We start from the raw sequence: 15,117 nt of genomic DNA on the forward strand, positions 1-15,117 counted from the left end.
CTCCTGCTGACCCCAAACCGCTCCTGCTGGCCCTAAATCCTCCTGCTGACCACAAACCCCTCCCGGTGATCCCAAACACCTCCCGGTGACCCCAAACCCCTCCTGTTGACCCCAAATCCTCCTGCTGACCCTAAATCCTCCTGCTGACCCTAAATCCTCTCGGTGACCCTAAATCCTCCTGCTGACCCCAAATCCTCCTGCTGACCCCAAATCCTCCTGCTGATCCTAAATCCTCCTGCTGACCCCAAATCCTCCTGCTGACCCTAAATCCTCCTGCTGACCCTAAATCCTCCTGTTGACCCCAAATCCTCCTGCTGACCCTAAACCCCTCCCGGTGATCCCAAATCCTCCCGCTGACCCCAAATCCTCCCGGTGATCCCAAATCCTCCCGCTGACCCTAAATGCTCCCTGTGACCCCAAATCCTCCTGCTGACCCCAAATCCTCCTGCTGACCCCAAATCCTCCTGTTGACCCCAAATCCTCCTGCTGACCCCAAATCCCTCCCGCTGACCCCAAATCCCTTCCGGTGACCCCAAATCCTCCTGCTGACACCAAAACCCTCCTGTTGGCCCTAAATCCTCCTGCTGACCCCAAAACCCCTCCCGGTGACCCTAAATCCTCCCGGTGACCCTAAATCCTCCTGCTGACCCCAAACCCCTCCTGCTGACCCCAAACCCCTGCCGGTGATCCCAAATCCCTCCTGCTGACCCCAAACCCCTGCCGGTGACCCCAAACCTCCCATTTATCCCAAAAGCCCCCTGCTGACCCCAGGTTTTGGGGTCCCGACTGCAGATTTTGGGGTCGGGGCTGTGGATTTTGGGGTCTCGACAATGGATTTTAGGGTCCCGGCGTTGGATTTGTCTCTACCGTGGATTTTGGGGTCCCTGCCGTGAGTTTTGGGGTCCTGGCCGTGGATTTTGAGGTCTCGACCGTGGATTTTGGGGCCTCTGTTGTGGATTTTGGGGTCTCGACCATGGGATTTTGGTGTCCCTGCCGTAGATTTTGGGGTCCCTGTTGTGGATTTTAGGGTCTCGACTGTGAGTTTTGGGATCTCGACCGTGAATTTTGGGGTCCCGGAGTTGGATTTGTCCCTGCCGTGGGTTTTGGGGTCTCAGCTCTGAGTTTTGGGGTCTCGATAGTGAATTTTAGGATCGAGAACAGGAGGAAAAATGGGATTTGTCCCTGCCATGGGTTTTGGGGTCCTGGCCGTGGATTTTGGGGTCTCGATAGTGAGTTTTGGGGTCCTGACCATGGATTTTGGGGTTCCTGTTGTGGATTTTAGGGTCTCGACCGTGAATTTTGGGGCCCCGGAGTTGGATTTGTCCCTGTCGTGGATTTTGGGGTCTCGAGAGTGAGTTTTGGGGTCCCTGTTGTGGATTTTGGGGTCCTGACCATGGATTTTGGGGTCTCGACTGCAGATTTTGGGGTCGAGGCTGTGGATTTTGGGATCTCGACCGTGAATTTTGGGGTCCCGGCATTGGATTTGTCCCAGCCGTGGATTTTGGGGTCTCAACTTTGAGTTTTGGGGTCTCGACAGTGAATTTTGGTGTCTCTGTTGTGGATTTTAGGGTCCCGATTGTGGATTTTGGGGTCTCGACGGTGAATTTTGGGGTCTCGACAGCGAATTTTAGGATGGAGAACAGGAGGAAAAATGGGATTTGTCCCTGCCGTGGGTTTTGGGGTCTCAGCCTTGGGTTTTGGGGTCTCGACTGTAGATTTTGGGGTCCTTGCTGTGGATTTTGGGGTCTCGATAGGGAGTTTTGGGGTCTCGACAGTGAATTTTGGGGTCTCGACAGTGAATTTTAGGATCGAGAAGAGCAGGAAAAATGGGATTTGTCCCTGCTGTGGGTTTTGGGGTCTCGACTCTGAGTTTTGGGGTCTCGACCGTGAATTTTAGGATGGAGAACAGCAGGAAAAATGGGATTTAAAAAAAAAAAAAACCCTCTCAGCTGCTTCTCGTTCTCCGGCGGCTCCGTTCCAAGCGGGAACAGCAGAATTTTGGGATCGGGAGCTCAGACCGGCAGCTCCCGGCCCGCCCCGGTAATTTGGGATGGCGCGATCCCAAAAAAAAAAAAAAATGGGAATAGGATGTGCCAGCACGTCGGGATCCCGGAGCGAGGATTTTTGGGGTGGAATTTTGGGATTTTTGGGATTTTTCCTCTTTTCTCCTCACCCCAAACCCCCAAAAAAACCCTAAAAACCCCACAGGGAAATGGGAGATGGGAAGAAATATATTCCAGGACCCTAAAAAATGGGAATAAGGAGGTGGAGAAAAAAAAAAAAAAAGCTTGGGAAGAGGATTTTGGATTTTTTTTAATATATTTTTTTTTGTCTTTGTAAGAATGGAAAATGTAATGACAGGGTCTGGATGAGAAGAATAAAAGGAAGCAGCTGGGAAGGCCCGAAATAGGAGAAAAATCCTAAAACAAAAAGGGTGAGAGGAAGGGGGGAGGGAAGGATTGGGATGGTTTTTGTTAGTCCTATAAGGAATGGGGTGAGGGGGAATGGGGAAAATGGGGGAAAAAAGGGGAAAAAAGGGGAAAAAAGGGGAAAAAAGGGGGAAAAAGGGGAAAAATGAGGGAAATAGGGGGGAAAAGTGCTGCTGGTGACCCCAAAATTTGTCCTGAATTTCCTCCCTGGCGACCCCAAAATGGAGCATCCCTGGGGACAGAGAGAGTCCCCAAAAATCCCAAACTGGGGAATCCCTGGGACCCCAAAACAGAGAATTCCTGGTAATTCCGAGCCAGGGAATCCCTGGGACCCCAAACTGTGATTTTTGGGGACCTCAAAACAGAGAAATTCTGGGAATCCCAAAAAAAAGAATCCCTGGGACCCCAAATTGTGACACTTTGGGGGACCCCAAATAAAAGAATTCCTGGGAATCCCAAATGAGAAATTCTGGGAATCCCAAAAAGAGAATTGCTGGGAATTCTGAGTCAGAGCATCCCTGGGACCCCAAATTGTGACACTTTTGGGGACCCCAAATCAGAGAGTTCCTGGGAGCCCCAAATCAGAGAATTTCTGGGAATTCTGAGTCAGAGCATCCCTGGGACCCCAAATTGTGATTTTTGGGGATCCCAAACCAGAGCATTCCCAGGAATCCAAACGTTCCCAGTGACCCCAAACTGGGGAATCCCTGGGAATCCCAAATCAGAGAATTCCTGGGAATCCCAAAAAGAGAATTTCTGGAAATTCAGTACTAGAGCGTCCCTGGGGACCCCAAATTGTGACACTTTTAGGGACCCCAAATTGGGGAATCCCTGAGACCCCAAATAATAGAATTCCCGGGAATCCCAAAAAGAGAATTTCTGGGAATTCCGAGTCAGAGCGTCCCTGGGACCCCAAACTGTGATTTTTAGGGACCCCAAATAAGAGAATTCGGTGGTTGTGGGTTGGGAATCCCAAATCAGAGAGTTCCTGGGAATCCCAAAAAGAGAATTGCTGGGAATTCAGAGTCAGAACATCCCCAGGACCTCAAATTGTGACTCTTTTGGGGACCCCAAACCAAAGAATCCCTGGGACCCCAAATCAGAGAGTTCCTGGGAATCCCAAAAAGAGCATCCCTGGGGACCCCAAACTGTGATTTTTGGGGACCCCAAATTGGGGAATCCCTGGGACCCCAAAACAGAGAATTCCTGGGAATCCCAAAAAGAGAATTTCTGGGAATTCCGAGTCAGAGCATCCCTGGGACCCCAAACTGTGATTTTTGGGGACCTCAAAACAGAGAAATTCTGGGAATTCGGAGTCAGAGCATCCCTGGGACCCCAAATCAGAGAATTCCCGGGAATCCCAAATCAGAGAAATTCTGGGAATTCCGAGCCAGAGCATCCCTGGGGACCCCAAACTGTGATTTTTGGGGACCCCAAAAATGAGAAATTCTGGGAATCCCAAAAAAAAAAGAATCCCTGGGAATCCCAAATTGTGACACTTTTGGGGATCCCAAATAAAAGAATTCCTGGGAATTCCGAGTCAGAACATCCCTGGGACCCCAAACTGTGATTTTTGGGGACCCCAAATTGGGGAATCCCTGGGACCCCAAAACAGAGAATTCCTGGGAATCCCAAATCAGAGAGTTCCCGGGAATCCCAAAAAGAGAATTTCTGGGAATTCCGAGCCAGAGCATCCCTGGGACCCCAAACTGTGATTTTTGGGGACCCCAAAAATGAGAAATTCTGGGGATCCCAAAAAGAGAATTCCCGGGGATCCCAAATCAGAGAATTCCTGGGAATTCCGAGTCAGAGCATCCCGGGGACCCCAAATTGTGACACTTTTGGGGACCCCAAATCAGAGAAATTCTGGGGATCCCAAAAAGAGAATTTCTGGGAATTCCGAACCAGAGCATCCCTGGGACCCCAAACTGTGACATTTTAAGGACCCCGAATTGGGGAATCCCTGAGACCCCAAATAATAGAATTCCCGGGAATCCCAAAAAGAGAATTCCCGAGAATCCCAAATCAGAGAAATTCTGGGAATCCCAAAAGGAGAATTCCTGGGACTTCCGAGTCAGAGCATCCCTGGGACCCCAAATTGTGACAGTTTTGGGGACCCCAAATTGGGGAATCCCTGGGACCCCAAATCAGAGAATTCCCGAGAATCCCAAATCAGAGAATTCCTGGGAATCCCAAAAAGAGAATTGCAGGGAATTCCGAGTCAGAGCATCCCTGGGGACCCCAAATTGTGACATTTTAAGGACCCCAAATTGGGGAATCCCTGGGACCCCAAATCAGAGAGTTCCTGGGAATCCCAAAAAGAGATTTCCCGGGAATCCCAAATCAGAGCATCCCTGGGACCCCAAACTGTGATTTTTGGGGACCCCAAAAATGAGAAATTCTGGGGATCCCAAAAAGAGAATTCCCGGGGATCCCAAATCAAAGAAATTCTGGGAATTCCGAGCCAGATCATCCCTGGGACCCCAAAACAGAACATTCCCGGGAATCCCAAAAGGAGAATTCCTGGGAATTCCGAACCAGAGCATCCCTGGGGACCCCAAACTGTGATTTTTGGGGACCCAAAATCAGAGCATTCCCAGGAATCCAAACCATCCAGCTGTGGGATAATTCCAGCTGTGGAATTCCAGCCTCATCCAGCTGTGGGATTTTTTTTGGGAATCCTCTGGAAAACCTGCCGGGAGCAGGGAAAAAAAAAAACCCCAATCCCAAAAATCCGAAATTTCCACCCTTTCCAAAGGGAAAAGAACCTCCAGGATCCTGGAATTTTTTGGGAATTGAACTTACAGAAATCTGGAATTTTTTGGGAATGGAACCTCCAGGAGTTGAGAATTTTTTGGGAATTGAACCTCCAGGAGTTTGGAATTTTTGGGGAAAAGAACCTCCAAGAGTTTGGAATTTTAGGGGAAAAGAACCTCCAAGAGTCTGGAATTTTTTGGAAATGGAACTTACAGAAATCTGGAATTTTTGGGGAATTGAACCTCCAGGAGTTGAGAATTTTTTGGGAATTGAACCTCCAAGAGTCTGGAATTTTTTGGGAATGGAACCTCCAGGAGTTGAGAATTTTTGGGGAAAAGAACCTCCAAGAGTTTGGAATTTTTGGGGAATTGAACCTCCAGGAGTTGAGAATTTTTTGGGAATTGAACTTACAGAAATCTGGAATTTTTTGGGGGGAAAAGAACCTCCAGGATCCTGGAATTTTTTGGGAATCGAACTTACAGAAGTCTGGAATTTTTTGGGAATTGAACCTCCAGGAGTTGAGAATTTTTTGGGAATTGAACCTCCAGGAGTTTGGAATTTTTGGGGAAAAGAACCTCCAGAAGTCTGGAATTTTTTGGGAATGGAACTTACAGAAATCTGAAATTTTTTGGGGGAAAAGAACCTCCAGGATCCTGGAAGTTTTTGGGAAAAACCCGAGAGCTTTTGGGATTATTCATATTTTATTTTATAAATGATTCATATTTTATTTTATAAATGATTCCTATTTTATTTTATAAACGATTCCTATTTTATTATGAATAATTATGATATATAACGATCTATAATGACATTTATAAACGATATATAATGATGAATTCTCATTGATAACTATTCACAATTATTCATAATTATTCACAATTCATATTTTATTCATATTTTAATATTTTTTCCCCCATGAGGAATTCCACAGGCTCGCCGAATTCCTCTCTCTTTCCCAATCTATTTCTCCATTTCCAAAATATTTTTTTTTTTTTTCTGCGCTTTTCTCATCCCAAAACTCTCCTGGAAAAAACATCTTTAATTTTTTTTTTTTTTTTCGGCTGGATTTTATTTTTCCCAGCTATTTTTGAACCTTTTCTTGGCTCTTTTTCCCTCCTTTTGGACTTCCAGAGCTCATAAATAATAATAATAACAACATTTTTAAAGCTTTTTTCGCTGACACTTCACCGGAGCTGCCAGCAGCTCTTTTCATTCTCCAGATGGTGAAATCAAAAATAAAAATATTTTTAAAAAAAGAAGGGGAAAAAATAATTTAAAAAAGCTTGGAAGTTTTGGTAAATATTTGGTGTTTTTCTCCTTTTTTTTTTGGCTTTTCTCCTATTTTTTTTTGGCTTTTCTCCTATTTTTTTTGGCTTTTCTCCTATTTTTTTTTTGGCTTTTCTCCTATTTTTTTTTTGGCTTTTCTCCCTTTTTTCATTTTTTTTTTCCTCCTTTTTAAACTTTTTTTTGGCTTTTCTCCTTTTTAATTTTTTTTTGGCTTTTCTTCTTATTTTATTTTATTTATTTTTTTCTTCTGTCACATGGAGGAGGAGAAAAAAAAAATCCTAAAAGCTGAGCAGCTGTTTTTGGGATTTTTTGGGGATTTTTTGGGGGATTTTTTGGGGGATTTTTTGGGGATTTTTTGGGGATTTTTTGGGGATTTTTTGGGTGTCACTTTGAGAGGAAAAAAAATCCCAATTTTGGGTATTTTATAGTCTGGAAATCCCAAATTCTGAGGGTTTTTGATCCCACAGAGTTCGGGGAGTTCAGATCCCCCAAAAAAAAGTGGAATTTCTGATAAAATTTTGGGAAAATTGGGGAAATTTTTAATAAAATTTGGGGAATTTCCAATAAAAGAAATAGAATTTGGGGAAATTTCCAATAAAATCTGGGAAAACCTGCGAAATTTCCAATAAAACAAAAAAAAAATCTGGGAAATTCCCAATAAAACCAATAAAACCTGGGAAATTTCCTATAAAACCTGGGAAAACCTGGAAAATTCCAATAAAATCCGGGAAATTCCCAACAAAACCAACAAAATCTGGGAAATTTCGGATAAAATCTGGGGAAATACCCAACAAAACCTGGGAAAATTCCAACAAAACCAATAAAACCTAGGAAAATTCCAAGAAAATCCAGGAAATTCCCAATAAAACCCATAAAACCTGGGAAATTCCCAACAAAACCTGGAAAAATTCCAACAAAACCAATAACACCTGGAAAATGCCAATAAAATCCAGGAAATTCCCAATAAAACCAATAAAACCTGGGAAGTTTCCTGGGAAAACACGGGGAAATTCCCAATAAAACCTGGAAAAAATTCAGATAAAATCCAGGAAATTCCCAATAAAACCTGGGAAATTTCCTATAAAACCTGGGAAAAACTGGGGAAATTTCCGAGCAAACCTGGATAAATCGCAAGGAAACCTGAGAAAATCCCAACAAAACCTGAAAAAATCCCAACAAAACCCAGGAAATTCCCAAGAAAACCTGGAAAAATCCCAAGAAAACCTGAGAAAATCCCAAGAAAACCTGAAAAAATCCCAAGAAAACCTGAAAAAATCCCAAAAATACCTAAAAAAATCCCAAAAATACCTAAAAAAATCCCAAGAAAACCTGAAAAAATCCCGAGAAAACCTGGAAAAATCCCAAGAAAATCTGAAAAATCCCAAGAAAATCCGAAGAAAACCTGAAAAAATCCCAAGAAAATCCGAAGAAAACCTGAAAAAATCCCAAAAATACCTGAAAAAATCCCAAGAAAACCTGAGAAAATCCCAAGAAAACCTGAAAAAATCCCAAGAAAACCTGAAAAAATCCTAAGAAAACCTGAAAAAATCCCAAAAATACCTAAAAAAATCCCAAAAATACCTAAAAAAATCCCAAGAAAACCAGAAAAAATCCCAAGAAAACCTGAGAAAATCCCAAGAAAACCTGAAAAATCCCAATAAAACCTGAGAAAATCCCAAGAAAACCTGAAAAAATCCCAAGAAAACATGAAAAAATCCCGAGAAAACCTGGAAAAATCCCAAGAAAACCTGAAAAAAATCCCAAGAAAACCTGAAAAATCCCAACAAAACCTGAAAAAATCCCAACAAAACCCAGGAAATTCCCAAGAAAACCTGAAAAAATCCCAAGAAAATCTGAGAAAATCCCAAGAAAACCCGAAAAATATCCCAAGAAAACCTGAGAAAATCCCAAGAAAACCTGAGAAAATCCCAAGAAAACCTGAAAAAATCCCAAGAAAACCTGAAAAAGTCCCAAGAAAACCTGGAAAAATCCCAAGAAAACCTAAAAAAATCCCGAGAAAACCTAAAAAAATCCCAAGAAAACCTGAGAAAATCCCAAGAAAACCTGAAAAAATCCCAACAAAACCTGAAAAAATCCCAACAAAACCCAGGAAATTCCCAATAAAACCTGAAAAAATCCCAAGAAAATCCCAAGAAAACCTGAAAAATCCCAAGAAAACCTGAAAAAACCCAAGAAAACCTGAAAAAATCCCAAGAAAACCAGAGAAAATCCCAAGAAAACCTGAAAAAATCCCAAGAAAACCTGAAAAAATCCCAAAAATACCTAAAAAAATCCCAAAAATACCTAAAAAAATCCCAAGAAAACCTGAAAAAAATCCCAAGAAAACCTGGAAAAATCCCAAGAAAACCTGAAAAAATCCCAAGAAAACCTGAGAAAAACCCAAGAAAACCTGAAAAAATCCCAAGAAAATCCAGGAAATTCCCAATAAAACCAATAAAACCTGGGAAATTTCTTATAAAACCTGGGAAATTTTCAATAAAATCCAGGAAATTCCCAATAAAACCCAGGAAATTCCCAATAAAACCTGGGAAAACCTGAAAAAATCCCAAAAATACCTGAAAAAAATCCGAAGAAAACCTGAAAAAATCCCAAAAATACCTGAAAAAATCCCAAGAAAACCTGAAAAATCCCAAGAAAACCTGAAAAAAATCCCAAGAAAATCTGAGAAAATCCCAAGAAAACCAGAAAAAATCCCAAAAATACCTGAAAAAATCCCAAGAAAACCTGAAAAAATCCCAAAAATACCTAAAAAAATCCCAAGAATACCTAAAAAATCCCAAGAAAACCCAGGAAATCCCATCAAAACCCCACCGTTTCCTCCCCGCGGCGACACAAATCGCGACACCGCGCCACCTCCCTTCCCCGCCATGCCACCAAAGCCACCCCCTGCTTGTCCCCAAAGCCACCGCACAGCCCAACCCATCCCCGGCGCCACCAAACCCGCGCGACAACCCCGCTGGTGGCTCCGAGCTGTCGCCGAGCGCCTGTCGCGACATGGACCCGGCTGTCCCCAAAGCCACCCTGAAGGTGCTGGCGCTGTGCGCCGCGCTGCTGGTGCTGGTGGCCGCGGTGACAGCGGCGGTGGCCGTGCTGGTGTGGCGCTCCGAGGCCTTGGGGACACTGCGGGGATGTCGCGACAGGGCGGCCAACGACAGTCGCGAGCTGCGGGGTCGCCTGGAGGAGCTGCAGAGGGAGAGGAAGAGGATGGAGAGCGAGCGGGAGGAGCTGAGCAGGGAGGTGGCGAGGGGACATGGGGACAGGGCCAGCCTGGGGACGTGTCGCCAGAGGGAGGTGGGTGACAGCGCGGGGGGGAGGGAGGTTTTGGGGTTTTGGGTGGGAGTTTGGGGTTTTTGGGGTTTTGGGGTGGAATTTGGGGGTTTGGGGTGGGAAAGGAGGATTTGGGGTGGGAAATGGGGTTTGGGGTGGGGGAATTTGGGGTTTTGGGGTTTGGGGTTTTGGGGGGTTTTTGGGGTGAAATGGGGTTTGGGGTTTTGGGGTCGGGAATTTGGGGTTTGGGGTGGGAAAAGGAGGGATTTGGGGTGGGAAATGGGTTTGGGGGTTTTGGGGTGGATATTGGGGTTTTGGTTTTGGGATGGGAAATGGGGTTTAGGGTGGGAAATGGGGTTTGGGGTGGGAAATTTGGGGTTTTCGGGGTGGGGAGTTTGGGGGCTTGGGGTGAGGAATTTAGGGGATTGGGGTGGGGAATTTGGGGGTTTGAGGGTTTTTGGGATGGGGGAAAGGAGGGATTTTGGGGTTTGGGGTGGGAAATGGGGTTTGGGGGTTTTGGGATGGGAAATGGGGACAGGGATGGGGCCTGACCTGGCGGGACACCCCAAAAAAAGAATCCCAGATGCTCCCAGATCCACATCCCTGACTGGGACACCCCAAAAAACGAGTCCTGGACCCTCCCAGCCCCATTCTATGGGGTCACAGCCACCCCATCCCTATATCGGACACCCCAAAAAAGAGCTCTGGGTGTTCCCAGCCCCATCTTTGGGATCATCTCTGACTGGGACACCCCAAAAAACGAGTCCTGGACCCTCCCAGCTCCATTCTAGGGGTCACAACCACCCCATCCCTATATAGGACACCCCAAAAAAAGAGCCCCAAAACCTCCCAGCCCCATTCTAGGGGTCACAGCCACCCCATCCCTATATAGGACACCCCAAAAAAGAGCTCTGGGTGCTCCCAGCTCCATTTTGGGGGGAAATCCCTATATAGGACACCCCAAAAAAAAGCCCTGGATGCTCTGGACTCCCCATCCCCATATAGGACACACCCCAAAAAAAGTCCCAAAACCTCCCAGCCCCATCCTGAGGGACACAGCCACCCCATCCCTATATAGGACACCCCAAAAAAAGAGCCCCAAAACCTTCCAGCCCCATTCTATGGGGTCACAGCCACCCTATCCCTATATGGGACACCCCAAAATTACCCCGCAGTGCCCTCCCAGCCCCATCCTGAGGGACACAACCACCCCATCCCTATATCGGACACCCCAAAATTACCCCCCAGCACCCTCCCAGCCCCACCCCGCCCACCCCACAGCTATTCCCGGCTCTCTCCCACCCCATAATTACCCCACACAGTCCCGCAGGGTGTTTCTCCCTCCCCGCGGTATTTTTAGCTGCGGTTTGGGGTGGGAAAGGCAGGAGGAGGAAAAGTCGAGTCTTGTCGTCCCTCTCGAGCTCATCCGGCCGAACAATGGGGATGGGAAATGCTCCTTGTCCCCAGATTGTCACCCCAGGGTGGCCTCGGGGGCGTGGGAGAGGCGGTGTGGCACCTGGGGTGATTGTCCCCAAATGCATGAATTCTAAGTCCCAAAATCCATGAAATTCATGTTCCCAAATCCGTGAATCCCATGTCTTTAAATCCATGGATTCCATGTCCCCAAATTAATGAAATCCATGAGATCCATGTCCCCAAAAGCATGAAATTCACGTCCCAAAATCCATGAGATTCGTGTTCCCAAATGCATGAAATCCATATCCCTAAATCCGTGAGATCCGTGTCCCTGAATCCATGGATTCCATGTCCCCAAATACATGAAATTCACGTCCCCAAATCCATGAAATCCATGTCCCCAAATTAATGAAACCCACATCCCCAAATCCGTGAAATTCACGACCCCAAATCTATGAATTCCATTTCCCCAGATCCATGAAATTCATGAGATCCCTGTCCCCAAATCCATGAAATCCACATCCCGAAATTCATGAAATTCACATCCCCAAATCCATGAAATTCATGTTCCCAAATTAATTAAATCCAAATCCCTGCGGTTTGGGGTGGGAAAAGCCGGAGGAGGAAAAGTCGAGTCTCTCTGTCCCTCTCGAGCTCATCCGGCCCAACAATGGGGCTGGAAAATGCTCCTTGTCCCCGGATTGTCACCCCAGGGTGGCCTCGGGGGCGTGGGAGAGGCGGTGTGGCACCTGGGGTGATTGTCCCCAAATGCATGTCCCCAAATCCTTGAATTCCATGTCCCCAAATCCATGAAATTCATGTCCCAAAATCCATGAAATCCATGAAATCCAGGAAATCCATGTCCCTAAATCCATGAATTCCATGTCCCCAAATGCATGAAATTCATATCCCTAAATCTGTGAGATCCATGTCCCCGAATCCATGGATTCCATGTCCCCAAATCCATGAAATTCACGTCCCCAAATCCATGAAATCCATGTCCCTAAATCCATGAAATTCATGTCCCCAAATCCAGAAAATCCATGTCCCTAAATCCATGGATTCCATGTCCCCAAGTGCATGAAATCCATGAAATCCATGTCCCCAAATCCATGAAATTCATGTTCCTAAATCCAGGAAATCCACATCCCAAAATCCATGAAATCCACGTCCCGAAATTCATGAAATTCACATCCCCAAATCCATGAAATCCGTGTCCCCAAATCCATGAAATTCACGTCCCCAAATGCATAAAATCCATGAGATCCATGTCCCCAGTCCATGAAATTCACATCCCCAAATCAGTGAGATCCATGTCCCCAAATCCGTGTCCCCAAATCCTTTAAATCCTTGTCCCCAAATCCACGAAATCCACGTCCCCAAATCCATGTCCCCAAATCCATGAGACTCATATCCCAAATCCAAGAAACCCATGTCCCCACCCCTTTGAGGAAGATGACAGTGAGGCACCTAAAGCCACCAGGAGCATGGGGACAGCTTGGGGACATCTTGGGGACACGAGGTGACAGCGAGGCGGAACAGCAGGAGAGCTCAGGCAGCCGTGGGGGTGACGCTGCCACCGCTGTCCCCACGTGTCCCCTTGTCCCCAGGCCGAGCTGGAGGCTAATGTCACCGCGCTGGGGACAGAGCTGGTGGCGCTGCGACGCGAGCGGGACGCGCTGGCAGGCGACAAAGTGGCACTGCAAGGTGAGCCTTGTCCCCAGCACGAGGGGTGTCCCCAAACCGGTTTTTTGGGGCTTGGTTCGGAGTGACCGCGGTGTCACCGTTGTCCCCAGAGGAGGTGGCGCGGGGTGCAGAGGTGGCGCGGGGGGTGATCCCGGTGTCACCGAGGTGTCACCGCTGTCCCCAGCGGAGGTGGCGCGGTGGTGGCGCGGGACACTGCCAGGCCGGGGGGTGATGCTGGCTCTGTCCGGTGTCACCGCGGTGTCGCGCTGTCCCCAGAGGAGGTGGCGGGGGGCGCGGAGGTGACACGGGGGTTGATCCCAGTGTCACCGCGGTGTCACGCTGTCCCCAGGGGAGGTGGCGCGGGGCGCGGAGGTGACACGGGGGGTGATCTCGGTGTCACCGCGGTGTCGCGCTGTCCCCAGCGGAGGTGGCGCGGGGCGCGGAGGTGACACGGGGGGTGATGCCGGTGTCACCGCGGTGTCGCGCTGTCCCCAGCGGAGGTGGCGCGCGGCGCGGAGGTGACACGGGGACTCCGGCGGAGGCTGCAGGAGGAGCTGCAGCAGCAGCGAGAGCTGCGGGAGAGCAGAGAGCGCTGCGGGGCGCGGCAGAGGGAGCTCCAGGACACCCTGTAAGGGCCCTGTCACCTCCCGGGGACACCCTGCGAGGTCCCTGTCACCTCCCGGGGACACCCTGCGAGGTCCTTGTCACCTCCCCGGGACACCCTCTGAGGTCCTTGTCCTCCAGAACACACCCTGTACCGTCCTTGTCACCCTGTAAGGTCCTTGTCACCTCCCGGGGTCCCCCGGGACACTGTGAGGTCCCTGTCCCCAGCCGGGGACACCCCTATAAGGTCCCTGTCCCTCTGTAAGGTCTTTGTCCCCCGGGGACACTCCCTGTAAGGTCCTTGTCACCCCCTGCAAGGTCTCAGTCCCCACCGCTGTCCTGTCCTGTCCCGCCACTCCTGTCCTGTCCCTCCCTCCCTTGGGGACCCGCCGTGTGTCCCCTCAGCCTCCTCCTTGTCCCTCCTTGCCTCGGGGACCCTCTGTCCCCCCCCTCGGGGACAAGGCCACCTCCCCAAGTGTCGCGCTGTCCCCACAGCCGGGACTACGCGGCCGAGCTGGAGGCGCTGCGGCGACGCGGGAGGGACAGAGCCAGCGGGCGCAGGTGTCCCCCGGCCCGGTACCGCCTGAGGGGACAGCGGGAGGGGACAGCCCGAGGGAGGGGACAGCCCGAGGGAGGGGACAGCCCGAGGGAGGGGACAGGGGACAGCCCGGAGAGGGGGACTTCGCTGGGATGGGGACAGCCTGGGGAGGGGGGACAGCCTGAGGAGAGGGGACAGGTCCAGGGGGACAGCTCGAGGGGACATCTCTAGGATGGGGACAGCCCGGGGAGGGGACAGTACGGGGAGAGGGGACAGCTCGGAGAGGGGGACTTCGCTGGGATGGGGACAGCCTGGGCAGGGGGGACAGCCTGAGGAGAGGGGACAGGTCCAGGGGGACAGCTCGAGGGGACATCTCTAGGATGGGGACAGCCCGGGGAGGGGACAGTACGGGGAGAGGGGACAGGTCGGAGAGGGGGACTTCGCTGGGATGGGGACAGCCTGGGCAGGGGGGACAGCCCGCGGGGACAAGTAGAGGGACATCCCAGGAAAGGGGGACATCAGGAGGTGGGGTGACATCCTGGAGAGGGGGACAGCCTGGGGAAGTGGGGACAGATCGGGCGTGGGACATTCCGGGAAAGGGGACATCCTGGGAAGAGGTGACAGCCCCGGGAGGTGGCACTGCAGGGGATGGGGTGTCACCGCCATTGTCACCGCTGTCCCCAGGATCCGTGTGGGACTCACTGTCTGTCCCTGCTTTGCAGGAAGGGCTGAGATCCCACTGTGACTCCTGATCCCATTCTGTGTCCTGATCCCATCATGTCCTGATCCCACTGTGACTCCTGATCCCATTGAGTGTCCTGATCCCATTAAGGGTCGTGATCCCATCATGTCCTGATCCCACTGAGTGTTCTGAACCCACTGTGACTCCCGATCCCATTAAGTGTCCTGATCCCACCCCATATCCTGATCCCATTGCACATCCCAATCCTGCCATGTGCACTGATCCTACCATGTCCCGATCCCACTGTGTCCCAATCCCCTTCTGTCCCAATCCCACTGTGTCCCAAACTCACTGCATGTCCCGATGCCATCATATGTCCCAATTTCACCGTGTCCCAATCCCACTGTATCCCAATCCCATTACATGTCCCA

At 49.2% G+C, this 15,117-nt stretch overlaps 1 protein-coding gene across 1 annotated transcript; it reads left to right on the plus strand.

The window, feature by feature from the left end:
• The first annotated feature begins 9,454 nt into the window (after window positions 1–9,454).
• LOC146426155 (uncharacterized) lies at window positions 9,455–14,736 on the plus strand. The gene is made up of 5 exons (XM_085040701.1): window positions 9,455–9,785; window positions 12,788–12,884; window positions 13,286–13,363; window positions 13,943–14,042; window positions 14,727–14,736. Exons 1-5 carry the CDS (start codon window positions 9,489–9,491, stop codon window positions 14,734–14,736), a joined length of 582 nt encoding a protein of 193 aa, XP_084896827.1. The 5' UTR covers window positions 9,455–9,488.
• Window positions 14,737–15,117: the final 381 nt, after the last annotated feature.

Source organism: Lichenostomus cassidix, chromosome 28 (genome assembly GCF_008360975.1).
Source record: "Lichenostomus cassidix isolate B80296 chromosome 28, HeHo_3.0, whole genome shotgun sequence".
Taxonomy (NCBI): Eukaryota; Metazoa; Chordata; class Aves; order Passeriformes; family Meliphagidae; genus Lichenostomus; species Lichenostomus cassidix.